Genomic DNA, 14,332 nt, shown 5'->3' with positions numbered 1-14,332 from the left:
AGGAGAAGACAGAGGGGATATGATGACCATCTTCAAGTACTTGAAGGGTTGTCATGTAGAGGATGGTGCCGAGTGGTTTTCTGTTACCCCACAAAATCAGACCAGAACCAACGGGTTAAAATTAAGTCAGAAGAGTTTCCATCTAGACATTAGGAAGAATTTTCTAACAGAGCTGTTCCTCGGTGGAATAGGCTTCCTCAGGAGGTGGTAAGCTCTCCTTCCCTGGAGGTTTTTAAGCAGAGGCTAGATGGCCTTCTGTCAGCAATGCTGATTCTATGAACTTAGGCAGTTCATGAGAGGGAGGGCATCTTGGCCATCTTCTTGGCACTGGGGATGGGGGTGGGGAGGTAGTTGTGAATTTCCTGCATTGTGCAGGGGGTTGGACTAGATGACCCTTGCTGGGAAATGCTTTTATTGGGCACGAAAGTTGTATTATTTCTCTGGTATGGAAAAACAACAACCCTAGATTGGTTTTGGGTAGGCTAAATGTTTGTGCTTCCTTGTGAACCTTTGTCATGGCTAGCACATTCTTTTTTTCAGGCAACAGGCATAAGTGGGTTCCACTGCAAATAGACATGAAGTCTGAGGTGCCAAGGGACAAAATTGCTTCTCGCAACAACAGACAGAATGAACAGCACCCGCACCCTTCCAACAACCGCAGTGAATCAAAAGGTATGGGGGTATATATATATATATATATATATATATATATATATATATGTGTGTGTGTGTGTGTGTGTGTGTGTGTGTGTGTGTGTGTGTGTGTGTGTGTGTGTTTATCCTGTCTCAAGTAGTTAGCTAGTGGAAAACTGGAAGCTGGGGCTATTCCTGCCCTCGGAGACAGGAAGTTAAAGATTAGTCCTGCCTCCCCAAGCAGTGGGTGTGAATAACCCGAGCTGCAAGATGCCCTTCTTCCTCAGAGCGGAAGGAACCCTCTCGGTGAGTAAACAAAGCTCCAATCTCTTGACACTTTTCCTGTCCAATTATCCTGCAGGTTGGCATCTGGATAACAAGCATGAACGGAATTGGGCTGATCATGATGAAACTTCCAGTGTGAAGAGTGAGGGCGCAGCTGTGCGTGGGGCCTTCAGGGGCAGAGGCCGTGGTCGGGGACGGGGGAGAGGAAGAGGAAGAGGAGGTACTCGCTGTACGTATAAGGATTTTAATACATGTTTGCATGCTGTATTTTAAAAAAAAGTTGATGTTTTGTTGGTGTCACAGATGCATTTTTATCCCATCCTTTCTTCATGGCGCTCAGGAAGGTGAACATGGTACTCTTTTCTCTGTTTATCCTTGCAGTAATCTTGTGAGGTAGGTTAAACTGAAAGAGAATGACTGGCCCAACAGCACCCACTAAGTTGTGTGGCGAATGGGGGTGTTAACACAGGCTTCCTAGCCCTATTCAAGCACCATAACCACTATACCACAGTGCTTCAGATAGAGAACTGGCAGGCAACAAAGTTAATCTCCTACTGGGTATGTCACTGAGTGGATAATATGTTTCCCTGATCTGTAACTCTTATTAGCATAGCTGTAGTTGATTCACTGAAATAATTGTACCATTGAACATCGGGATTCCTTATCTCAGTGTAAACTTATTGCAGATGTTCAGTCCTGCTGGAAATGTCGGTAGTAATACAACTGAATCTTTTTAATGAAAGAAAGCTGCTACTGAAATACTACGTAAATCAGAAACTTGGAGCTCCCCGGAATGCAGAGCCTTTGCATAAGGGCATAAATGACTATTTGGACCTTGTTTTCTGTGCGTGAAGAAAACCAAGTTGTCCTGTGCACCTGCCGTAGTAATTGCTGAATTTGTAGGCACTTGTGAACCACTTTCACTAAACATTGGTTAATTTAATTTCTTCAGAGGGCTGTCCTTACCCAGCTCCTAAATCAGAGACATCCACGCCTTTCTGCAAACCTGGTCTTCCTAAGCTGTGTATGTTGGACTCTGTGGTAGTGACAGCATTTGATACAAAATGCCCTTAGGTAATTAGAGGTCTTAGAAAAATCTCCTTTTCTATTTTCTCTGCAGCTCACTTTGATTATCAGTACGGTTACCGGAAATTTGATGGCTCTGATGGCTCTCGTGGTCAGAAATACACCAGTAACATCACCTATTACTTTGACAACATCAGCAGCACTGAGCTCTACAGTGTTGACCAAGAGTTGCTCAAGGACTATATCAAACGGCAAATGTACGTACAAATTCTGATTCTGTAAATACATGCTTTTTGATCTCACGTTTCAATGCCAAGATTTTTTGTTTCAGCAAGCAAAAATAGAAAGGGGACTGATGCAGCAGTGCTGATCACGGTCCTTGATGTCCATCATCCCTGTCCTATATCCTGGTGCCCATTGGTTAGGTCAGTGATGGCCAACTTGGCAACCCATAGGGTCTTGTCTGCCCCTCCCCTTGGAAACGGAAACAGACACAGTCATGTTCTGTACACTGCTAGGATTCTGATAGGGGAAGCGAGCAGCCTCTGACATAGGTCTGTGCTTCAAGAGAGGAGGAATGGTGAAGGTATACTTATCTATTTGTGGAGGTTGCACTGTCCTCATTTGTGCTCATTTTTGAAGAAGTTGGTTGCTCACCTTTCTGCTCTTACTGTTAGTTCTAAAGCTGGTAGATGAATGAATGAAGCTGGTAGATGTGATTTGTGGAGACTAGCTGCCAGCAGGGCATGAGGTACCATATTTTCCTTCGAAAGGAACCCTCTTGCAGAGCCCAGCCCTTTTCTGAAAGATATACTGTCTTCTCTCATATGGGAAGTGTTAGAGGAGGGTGTGACCGTGGTCTTGGTATTTTCTTTCCTGACATTTCGCCAGCGGCTGTGGCAGGCATCTGTCCTTCAGTGTTACTCCTCTGAAGATGCCTGCCACAGCTGCTGGCGAAACGTCAGGAAAGAAAATACCAAGACCACGGTCACACAGCCTGGATAACCTACAAGAACCGATGAACTCTGACCGTGAAAGCCTTTGACAGTACAAGCCATTGTTGAAGCAGGGCAATACATTTATCTGTACATTGCATACGGAAGCCTTGCATTTGGGTTGGCTATAAATGAGAGTCGAGAGGAACATAGATGTTCTGCTGGATCAGACCAGTGATCCGTCTAGTCCAGCGTTCTGTCTCACACAGTGGCCAACTTGTTGCCATGTTCAGCCAACAGAGCATAAAGATCAGGGAAGGATAGGAGATGTTTTTGTACCCAAATAAACACATTTTGTACAGCTGAAAGTATTTTTATCAAGATATTCCCTTGAGCGTGTTTTGAACAGCACCAATGAAATATTTTTTTCAACAAAGAGCTCTGTGGGAATGAAGTATTCATGTTTCCCCAGGATTCATTTTGCCCTGGTTGGAAGAATTAATAAACAGAAAGGAGCTCTTAGAAGGCCAAGCACGCTTCTGTTGTAAAACAATAGCAGTGTGATGTAGTCTGAAACATGTCTCTTTCTCATCCCATTTATTGTATTTAGAGAATACTACTTCAGTGTGGACAACCTGGAACGAGACTTTTTCCTGAGGCGGAAGATGGACACAGAAGGTTTCCTTCCTATCACCCTCATTGCCAGTTTCCATCGAGTACAGGCCTTGACTACAGATGTTGGCCTTATCATTAAGGTAAGAGATTATTGAATATGCTCTTATGGATCTCTTTTAGGTTCAGTTTGGGCTTGTCTTAATATGATCCCTTGGTGATGCATCGTTCATTATTTTATCTTCCAGAGAAAAGAAAACTTAAATGTTAGTCAGTAGAAAAAGTTGTTTTACTACTTTGCATTTAGTTTTCTCTACTTATTCCCTTCCCCACCTCTTTTACTAAGGGCACAACACACATGTCTGTGGCATATAATAAATCTCTGCTGCACAGTAGTTGTGGCGGAACACCAGGCCCTGCTTCAGTACACTGATGTTGACAGTAAGAGCTTTTCTTTCCAGGCACTGAAGGACAGCAAAGTGGTAGAGATTGTGGATCAGAAGATCAGGAGAAAGGAAGAACCAGAGAAATGGCCTTTACCTGGACCTCCCATGACAGACTATACACAAACTGACTTCTCCCAGCTCATCAATTGCCCAGAGTTTGTGCCCAGACAGAGCTTCCAAAAGGAGACAGGTCAGTACTGATGTAGGAGATATGTGTGAATCACTTGCTCTTCTGTTCAATAACGTATTTTGTTACTGAGTTTGGGGGGCAGGAAATCCATTGTCCTTTCCAATGTTTGGGAATGGTACCACAACAGTGTTCCAAAATTGAAAGTAGTGTCTGCACCGTTCTGTCCAGTCCCTGGCCTCCTCCAAAAGGTTTTTTGTGGACATATCATGCCTTCTTCACTCAGTTGACATCTGAACATTCTTTTTATGAATGTTGTTATGATGCAATAATGTTGCACTGTGTGATGTATAGCACTTACTGAACAGGGCAACTTGTTATCCTTCACCATGAACATCTGCTATTTCACAGCATTAAAAATGGTTGGTTCTCCCTACTTGTCACCATCCAGTGGGGCAGATGGTGGGTAATCTCAGTGCAGCAGGTAGCAGACTGTTTAGAAGAAAGACTTCAAATGCGTGGTGGGTTTGAAAGCTTCTAGTCCTGGGATCCTAACTCTGGAAAGTCCCACACTCCAATTTGTGAGTGTGTGGCTGTCAGGTTACTGGATTTTCTTGGTGTATTTCTAGAGTCCTTGGTTGCCAGGAAGTAGAAGACTCAGCTGATAGAAGTGAAACATGTCTGAAACTCTTAATGAACCAGTTCTCTTTTTCCCCCTAAAAATGAAACGCTATGGAAAGCTAACAGGATACTTATAGTTTGTACTTAACAAATTAATGCACATTAATTGCTATTAAAACATGCACGTGGCTTCGGGAGAGGGGGAACATCTCTACCTAGGAGCATGTTGCTCTGCTAGCCAGATATGTGCTATTCACTGTATGAAGCTAACCTTTCTTAGCACCCGCAAAGGGTACTTGCCTACATGTGTCAAAGGTTTACGTTTTACTGAAATACATGTTGCAGAATCTGCACCTGGGTCTCCCCGCTCTGCCAGTCCTGTGCCAACCAAAACAGAGGAAGTTAGTAATCTGAAGACAATGCCCAAGGGTCTTTCTGCCAGCCTGCCAGACTTGGACTCGGAGACGTGGATTGAGGTGAAGAAGAGGCCTAGGCCTTCCCCGGCCAGACCCAAGGTAGATGGTGAATTACGTTGTCTGCCATTCTCAATTAGGCCAGACTTTCAAATGGACGTAATGTTTAGTGCTGGTCAAAAAATCTGAAGTTTCTAGGTAATTAATGGTCTTCTTTTTTTTTGTCTTAAACCTGGGCTGTATTAAGAATGCTAGGTGGGAGTATGATCCATTGCAGTATTTGTGAAGAATCAAAACGCTGCTGTCTTGTCAGAAATAGTAGTCAATTGGCCCATTTGTGGTGTGATTTCACATCAGTGCAAGGTTTCTGCTCGTATGTTTCTTGCAGTGCATTCCTGAGGCGGGGGGCTGAAAGTTCTCTGGAGGCAGCGTGACCCCCCCACCAGCGTAAGTAGCCTCTTATCACGGAATAAGAGGCACTTATGCCAGCGGTGGGGGCAGTTCTGTCGGCGCCTGGGCACCATGGAGCTGCATGCCATTCCTCCAATGCCGCAGTCACTCTGGGACCTAACTCTCAGAAGAGAAATGCAGCACTGGCATGTGGGGGGGTGTTCTAGGGGCAGAGCTGTCAGTAGTCACTTCCAGAGCCCCTCTAGTCCGGGAACTGCCCCTCCAGCAACAGCGTTGCTACGCCAGGTTTTCATGGCGCAGCATCACTGTTTTCAATGGGGCTTCCCCCCCCCCATTTTTGTTTTTTAAAAGGGGGTTTTAAGCCTTGCAGCGGCCAGGAAATCTCTTTGGAGGCGCCATGGCAGTGCCTCGGCCACGCCATCCCCGACCGCTGCAAGGCTCAGGAATGAGCTCTTGGAGGCTCAGCAAATGTTGGTTTGCACAATATTAAAACCACATTTTTGTCAGATTATGCTTGGTTTGTTAGGCATTGACGTTTACCTTGAGGCTCATCCAGAAACCTTGTGGCATCTGAAAGTTTTTTGCAGTTTCAGACCCTATTTGGTTTTTTGCAGTTTCAGACCTGTGATCAGTGCCCCCATTGGTTTTTACAGTGTTTACTGTTTAATTCCAGAAACCGGAAGAATCCAAGATTCCTCAGAAGCAGAAGGACCAGGATGAACCTGAAGAACTGGACTTCCTGTTTGATGAGGAAATGGAACAGATGGATGGCCGTAAAAACACCTTCACTGATTGGTCAGATGAGGATTCAGACTATGAGATTGATGACAGGGATGTGAACAAGATTTTGATTGTGACTCAGACACCCCCTTATCTGCGCCGGCACCCAGGGGGAGATAGAACAGGCAATCACACATCCAGGGCGAAGATGAGCTCAGAGTTGGCCAAGGTGATCAATGATGGACTTTATTACTATGAACAGGACCTGTGGACAGAGCAGTTTGAGCCAGAGTACTCCCAGATAAAGGTGAGAACCAGAACTACTATTTTAGTGCAAACAGAAATAGGTTTGATTTGTGCTGGGTGTAGGCAAGGGGAGTGTATTTATTGTTTAAAAATTTGTGTCCTGTCGCTTCATAGATACGTGCCTGAGGAGTTTCACAACAATATACAATTCATTTATAAAACAACAACCCGTAACCACTAAATAAAATTGAAAACAAAATACAAAACTAAACAGATCCACTATAGGACTACTACAACAACAAAAATTAAAAGCTAAAACCAGCAATAGCAACGTTAAAAAAAGTGTCCAGTTGAGAAACCATAGTGTGACTGCAAAGCAAGAAATCAAAGGGTGAATCAAAGCCACACACCAGTCAAGTAACCCTTTGTGACCTCGGTGATTTCACCTTCTGCAACATCTTCCTCCAAAGCACTTGTGTTCAGGACTTTTTTCCCATGTTCGCATAAATCTTTCCACACTTGGGTTGTCACGTTTTGGCTGGAGCATGGTTCCAAGCCCTGTGTGCATACCCCTTAAGGTTGCATGTAGAGGCTTATCCCTGTCTGGGCAGGGAAAAAACTAGAGGTATAAAGGGGCTGTGCCAGTTGCTGAAACATAGCTAGAATTTAGGAAACCTGATTTTCCTTGTGGAGGATATTTTTCTGTATAATGCTGCAGAGAGCTCATGCTCTCCAATATTGCGAAGTTACAAACAGGCATGTTCTGCTCAGTTCTGCTAGTGCTATGGTTACAGCATATTTAACTCGTCTTCTCTTTCTCTCCCCCCCCCAAAAAAAAATGTCAGATGGGTTGTCAGTTCCTTCTTTCCCAAGCCTCCAGGACATTATCAGGCGTTTTAGGGAGCGTGGCCTGCATAAAACTCTTCAAAAATTGAGCCATTTCAAGGGCTTGAAACAAAAGGTCTGACTTTTGCATGGCACAGCACCAGCCCACTCCTTTACTCTGAGTTAGCAGCTGGGCGTCATAGAGCATGACAAGGTCGGGAGAGAGGGGTGCTGCATCTGAGTAAGCAGAATTTTTTGGTGGAAAACACTTTACCTGCTTCATGAGGGTTTTGGTCCTCTGACTCCCTGACACCTCTTCTGTGCCCTACATCATAGTCAATAGAGCTTAATTTGAGCTCATAACTGTGGGATCGGTTCAGGGCCCTAAACTCTGTAATATTTTTGGTAAGGGTCTGAGCATATGCAAAAAACGTGGGAGCTTTTGCAGTGCTTGAAGGCATGCAAAGACCAGCTGCTAAACACAGATTCAGGTCTTGCATTGCGGTGCTTACTAAGGCTAGATGTGGGCAATCTGGTGGCAAATGTCTGAGATGGGTAGCTAAAGTTGTTGTAATGCCTGCAGGTGTACAGTATCTGATCCATCAACTCTTTACCTGAAAGAGCAGACACTGTATAGAAAGGTGTTCCAGCTAAGGAGATGGATTTTCATAAATTATATGCTGACTTGTTGGAGAGAAACTATCACAGCAGAGGCTTCATGAGCATAGTGGAAAAATTTCCTGTCACTGAATGACTTTCCTTCAGTTGTCATTTGAAATAACTGTGTGAAAGTCCTTACTAAGGTGCCCATATGCAAACTATACTTCTGAATGAACTGTATCATGTTCCTGTGGCACTGCCACAGCATAGAGTAGCCTTGAATTACTTGTTCTAGATATTGTCTTTAAAGTGCCCATAGGCACTTTCTGAGCACACCTTCTTGTTGCGTCCTGGTTGATGAAGTGCATATTCTGTGGCAGAAGTGTGTATTTTCAGCTAAAGGAGCTTTGAATGAGGCGGGGAGGGGAAGGGTTGTTTCATTACATTTCACGATGGAATCAAAATGAATTGGCATGTGGATTTTTGACAGTGTTGGAACTAGAACCTAGTGTGCTTCAAGAAGGAGGAGTTGGTTTTTATATGTCGACTTTCTCTACCACTTAAGGGAGACTCAAACTGGCTTACGATCACCTTGCCTTCCCCTCCCCACAACAGACACCCTGTGAGGTGGGTAAGGCTGAGAAAGCTCTAACAGAGCTGTGACTAGCCCAAGGTCACCCAGCTGCCTTTGTGTGTAGAGTGGGGAAACAAATCCAGTTCACCAGATTAACCTCTGCCGCTCATGTGGAGAAGTGGGGAATCAAACCCGGTTCTCCAGATCTGAGTACACCGCTCCAAACCACCACTCTTAACCACTACACCACGCTGGCTCCTCCAATGTGGAGAGGTGTAATCTTCAGGCATACATTCCTCTTGGCCATTTATGGCCAGTGTTTTGGTCATCCAGAGGATAACTCAGTTCTGATTGTATTGCCTTGTTTCTAGCCCAGACAATCAGAACAACCAGAGCTGAGGAAGTCCTATATCAGTTCAGAATGTGTGCCAGCTGAGGTTTACGTGTTACAGAGTGTTGTAATTTTCAGTATGTATGTCAAATACCACCAAAGCAGAACAGAGAATATTTTGTATGTAGACTTCACATCACAGAGCTTGGTATTAGATGGTAGCTATAATGTATTGTTTTATTTAAAATCCGTATAAAATGGGAAAGGCAGTATTCCTTAAGCCAGAACTTCACTTTTAATGTATTGCGTGCTTTGGTCATTCTTTGCCCTGCCGTCTGGTTGAAAGTATTTAATTTTTATATTCACGTTTTTCTTTCAACTGCAGCAAGAAGTTGAGAATTTCAAGAAGGTGAATATGATAAGCCGAGAGCAGTTTGATACTCTGACCCCAGAACCTCCTGTGGACCCAAATCAGGAAGTCCCACCTGGTCCACCCAGGTTCCAGCAAGGTAGGGGGTCAAATCCGCTGCAGCGTGCTATTTGGGTCTTGAAACTCTTTCTGGCTCTGGACAGAGATTCCCAGCCATTGGACACCTGTTTTCATTCAACATACATTTCTCCACTTTTCCAGTTTATTTACCTTTTATGATAAACATTGGAAATGTATTTCTAGCTGCCAGCTTAGCTTCCTACTTATCTATAAGGTAACTCTCAATTGTGATTTTGTTTTTTAAAACCTACATAGAAAGACAATGTTGCCTAATGTTCTGTGCGAAGGACTTAGCCAAGGAGGCCCAGCTTCAAATCCCTGCCCTGCCCATTATTAAACTCACTAGGTGATCTTTCTCCAAGTCCTACTCTTTCAACTGAATTTAGTTCAGACGGTTCTAAGGATAAAATGGAGAGGAGAACCCTGTTTACCATGGTGGACGCAGATATGTAAAGTTTCTAGAAAATTGATGCAATGGAGAAAAATGTGTTGTCAACCCCCATCCCCCCCGGAAAATCCAGTTTCCTACATTATCATCATAAAATGCACATTTATAATTACTTAGTATATAGAATTGTGCTGATTGAAATATTTATGGAATTAAAAGTATAACTGTCTTAGTTTTCTGCAAACAGATATACTCAATACTAGAGAGAGTGAGAGAACTGCAAGCGTTTGTACCCTGTGCTACTTTAGAACTTGTATCTTAATTTTTGCCATCTGAGAGGTAGGAAAAATAAAATAAAAATTGAAATTAAAGAATAAATTTTGTAGTTTAAAAAAAGTGTATTATTTGGACAGAAACAGTCTCATAATCACAATGAGTGACTATACAAATATATTTGGATATCAAGTTAATATATTTTATTTACTTTATTTATATCCTGTTTTTCTCCCCAGTGGGGACTCAAAGCAGGAAACATCATTCTGCTCTCCTCTGTTTTATCCTCACAACAACCCTGTGGGGTAGGTTAGGCTGAGAGTGTGTGATGGGCCCAAGGCCACCCAGCAAGCTGCCATGGCAGAGTGGGGATTCGAACCTGGGTCTCCCAGATCTTAGTCTGACACTTTAACCACTATACCACGCTGGCTGCATAAAATTAATCTTTATAATGTTGAAAGCACTGAATTCTTCAATAATTTATCATTAAACACATGATATGAATTATTTCCAAAATCATTCTCATTTAAGTAATAAAACGTATTTTTGAAAACATACTGAATTTGTCTACAATCTTCAAAGCAATGTAAAACACTTTACATATCTACTATGGTTGGTTGTCTTACATAAAATTATTCATGGTACACATTTTGAGTGAACAAAACCCTGTCACTGATTCCTAAAGAGTTTTTAGTGCTCCCCAAATTTCCCAGTTTTCCATAGGAATTTTTTCTGAGAGTCCAAGGGGTTGTCCTCCCAAATTTTTCAGTTTTTTCTACTGGGTTTTTAGGAGGAGGGTCATGATTGAAAAAAAAAAATAAGTAGAAGCGGTTACTATCAGCTTTTCTCTCTCTTGGAGATGCCACTTGGTGGGGATTTGGAAAGAAATGGATTTTGGTGCTGGAAGACTTAATGCTGTTAAAAGCAGAAGAATTGAAGTTTATAATTTGTAGCAACTGTTTTCATCCTTTAGTTCCTACGGATGCACTGGCCAATAAGCTCTTTGGTGTGCCAGAGCCTTCAACCATTGCCCGATCTTTGCCAACAACTGTGCCAGAATCCCCAAACTACCGCAATGCCAGGACTCCACGAACCCCTCGAACACCTCAGCTGAAAGACCCAACGCAGACGCCCCGGTTTTACCCAGTGGTTAAAGAAGGCAGGTTGATAGATGCCAAGGTAAGGCCTACATACCAGAGGCTTGCCCTGTATGTACATAGATGTGATGATATTTACCCGGGGTGGGGTGGGGGTTGTGACGACTTTTTTGGTCTGTGCTGATTTACGGGATCTGGGAGATGTCAACCTTCGAAAAGCAGAATTTTTTTATTTGAGCCCCTGCTTCTTGCAGACACCCCGGAAGAGGAAGACACGGCATAGTTCGAATCCTCCAATGGAATGCCATGTTGGTTGGGTGATGGATTCCCGAGAACATAGACCTCGAACCGCATCCATCAGGTACCAAAAAGCAGAGATAAAGATTGGGTGGGGTGGGGGATTAAAGGTACACTGGATCCTAGAAAGCACAGTTACGTGCCTGAATCCATGGTGTCCTCACTAAGTGGGCTGGGCTTGTTGCTCCATTTCTTGATGTTAGCCTACACTTAAGAACTTTTCATCATCTTTTAGTACTTGGCCACAAAAGTGCCTGTAACTAGAAAAGATCCCTCTTTGATCCTTTTGTTAATCCTTTGATCCTCTTGTTGATCCTTTCGGAAAACGCCAGCAGTATTTGAGCTACGTTGCCAATGGCTTTACTGACGGTGCTTCATTTTGCGCAGTTCCAGCCCTTCAGAAGGCACCCCAGCCGTTGGCAGCTATGGGTGCACTCCACAGTCATTGCCCAAGTTCCAGCACCCCTCCCACGAACTCCTTAAGGAGAATGGTTTCACACAACACGTCTACCACAAATATCGCCGGCGCTGCCTTAATGGTGAGTCTGATACACACAGCCAAAGTCGTGTACTTGGCTTTTCTTGACTGATGTGGACAGCTTTCCATGAATCTGAAAGCCAGGCTATTCCTGGTTGCCACAGGATGGTAAAATATTGGGGACGTTATTTCCTAAGGAATAAGAGGAGGAAGGGAGAACCAAGTATGCTGCTCTGAGCTCATTGGAGGAAGGGCAGAATAAAAATGTGCAAATTCATAAGCCTAAGGAAATGGCATGTGGGCCTTTCTGTGAATGCTGATTCTCATATGGAGGATATCCTGATGAACTGAATCCTACCATCAGACTTTGAAGGCAGGACAAACATCTAGCTTCCTGTGTCGTCTTAGTTTTTGTAATGCCCTGAACAAGAGAGTGAGTTTCTCCTTTGACAGTGCCCCCCACCTCCATGACTGAGTGAATGTTTTATTTTGTGTATACTGTGTAAGGTATGTGATAGGTAAAATTTCCCTTTTGGAAAATTCCATGGATCTCTTGGGTCTTACAGTTTGCCTCCTTTTCCTGAACAGAACGGAAGCGTCTGGGCATTGGTCAGTCCCAGGAAATGAACACGCTGTTCAGATTCTGGTCGTTCTTTCTTCGTGATCACTTTAATAAAAAAATGTATGAGGAGTTCAAGCAGCTGGCCTTGGAAGATGCAAAAGAAGGGTACAGGTAGGCCCGGGTACCTTCAGTGTATCACTGCCAAGTAACGGATTGTTTAAAGACTGAGACAAGGAATGGAGGATGAGCTTGAAAGAAACTTTAGATGAGTAAGAGAGAAGGACACTGAGATGGCTGTCAGTGAGGAAATTGTTGGTGGTGTTGGGAAGGGGATACATGTGGCGTCTTAGGTGGTGTGTTAAGAGCAGAGGAAGGAAAAGAATGCAAGTTTTGCCACTAACGTCCAAAGAATGTGATCTTTAAAGTGCAGTTGCAAGGGAAGCATTGTGCTTTTGTAGGCATTGGGCCCTCAGGAATCAGGGTCGCCAACCTCCAGGTGGGGCCTGGAGAACTGGAATTACAATTCATCTCCAGACTGCTGGGATCAGTTTCCCTGAAGAACATGGCTGCTTTGGAGGGTGTATTCTATGGCATTAAACCCCTCTGGGGCCCCTCCCACCCCAAAGCCCACCCTTCCCAGGCTCCACTCCAAAATCTCCAGCAATTTGCAAACCCCCAGAGAGGGCAACCCTAAGAACCATGCATGGAGAGAGTCATAGACTAGATTTATAGCAGGATGGTTGGCCTTTTGGGTTGGGGATTTCAGGGTAGCCTTGGACATTTGCCCTTTCCTGGTGCCTGGTGACACAGAAGAGTGTGATTCTTTAGGGGAATGTTCCCGTGCAGCCTTGCATCTGAATTGTATCCTGAGGAACTAATAATGAGGGGTGTGTCATGATCTTGCAGGTATGGACTGGAGTGCCTTTTTAGATACTACAGCTATGGGCTGGAGAAAAAATTCCGGCCTGACATATTTAAGGACTTTCAAGAAGAAACTGTAAAAGATTATGAAGCTGGTAAGTGGTGGCCACGGGTCCCATACTGTCTATCCTAGGGGTTTCTTCATGAGTCTTGTCTGGCGGCAGTGAATTGTGCATAGTGGTACCTGGGATCATCCGTCCCATCTTCAACCTAAAAGTCACACTGCATGTTTTAAAATAAAATCCCACGTGGCCTGCACTAAGGGATTTTGAACATGAGCCTGAAGGTGTGTTGGAGCCACCTCTTCCTTGTAGAACCAAAGTTGCCCCCCCCCTTTTGCCATCAAGTCTCAGCCGACTTATGGCAACCCTGTAGGGTTTTCAAGGCAAGAGATGTTCAGAGGTGGTTTGCCATTGCTGCTGCATAGCAACCCTACTATTCCTTGGTGGTATCCCATCCAAACAATGACCAGGGCCAACACTGCTTAACTTGCAAGATCTGGCGAGATTGGGCTATCCAGGTCAGGGTAAAATTGTCCATAGTGTTGTGCTTTTATGTACCTTTCCTTTCAACAGAGGGCTGGCTTATTCTCCTTGTAACTTGTAGCCTCCAGAACATGCTTTTCATTGGTGGCTATGACATCTGGATAGTAGATTGGCAGAATGTGTTCTTATAGTTGTTTTTAGTTTTTCTGTAATGCCCTTTTGTGAGCATTAATGCTGGGTCTTTTTGTTCAACATAATAGGGCAACTGTATGGGCTTGAAAAGTTTTGGGCCTTCTTAAAATATTCCAAAGCCAAAAACTTGGACATTGACAGCAAACTGCAAGAATACCTCAGCAAATTCCGGCGCCTTGAAGACTTCAGAGTGGATGTGAGTACAAGTAACTGGTTGTGTGTAGGTGGCACTCAACAAGGTGTTTGTGACATATACATTATGCATGCACTTTCGGACCTTCACATCCTGCGTTTTCTGGATGCTGTTTAGCCAACGTGGGTGTGATGCGCAGGGAGAGCAAGGT

The 14,332-nt window shown here is 44.0% G+C and overlaps 1 protein-coding gene across 1 annotated transcript in view; it reads left to right on the top strand.

Moving 5' to 3' along the window:
* The window catches only part of LARP1 (La ribonucleoprotein 1, translational regulator), a 97,934-nt gene that overhangs the window by 79,376 nt on the left and 4,226 nt on the right, over positions 1–14,332 (top strand). Inside the window, exons 5-18 of the mRNA XM_056858261.1 lie at positions 541–672; positions 995–1,147; positions 2,039–2,201; positions 3,490–3,634; positions 3,953–4,127; positions 5,031–5,200; positions 6,183–6,536; positions 9,191–9,314; positions 10,930–11,135; positions 11,308–11,414; positions 11,738–11,889; positions 12,417–12,561; positions 13,297–13,406; positions 14,057–14,184. Coding sequence (XP_056714239.1) covers positions 541–672; positions 995–1,147; positions 2,039–2,201; positions 3,490–3,634; positions 3,953–4,127; positions 5,031–5,200; positions 6,183–6,536; positions 9,191–9,314; positions 10,930–11,135; positions 11,308–11,414; positions 11,738–11,889; positions 12,417–12,561; positions 13,297–13,406; positions 14,057–14,184 — 2,264 coding nt within the window. The remainder of the gene's footprint in view (positions 1–540; positions 673–994; positions 1,148–2,038; positions 2,202–3,489; positions 3,635–3,952; positions 4,128–5,030; positions 5,201–6,182; positions 6,537–9,190; positions 9,315–10,929; positions 11,136–11,307; positions 11,415–11,737; positions 11,890–12,416; positions 12,562–13,296; positions 13,407–14,056; positions 14,185–14,332) is intronic.

Source organism: Euleptes europaea, chromosome 1, assembly GCF_029931775.1.
Source record: "Euleptes europaea isolate rEulEur1 chromosome 1, rEulEur1.hap1, whole genome shotgun sequence".
NCBI lineage: Eukaryota > Metazoa > Chordata > Lepidosauria > Squamata > Sphaerodactylidae > Euleptes > Euleptes europaea.
Note: the sequence above shows the minus strand (reverse complement) of the source record. Positions and strands in the feature narration are given on the sequence as shown.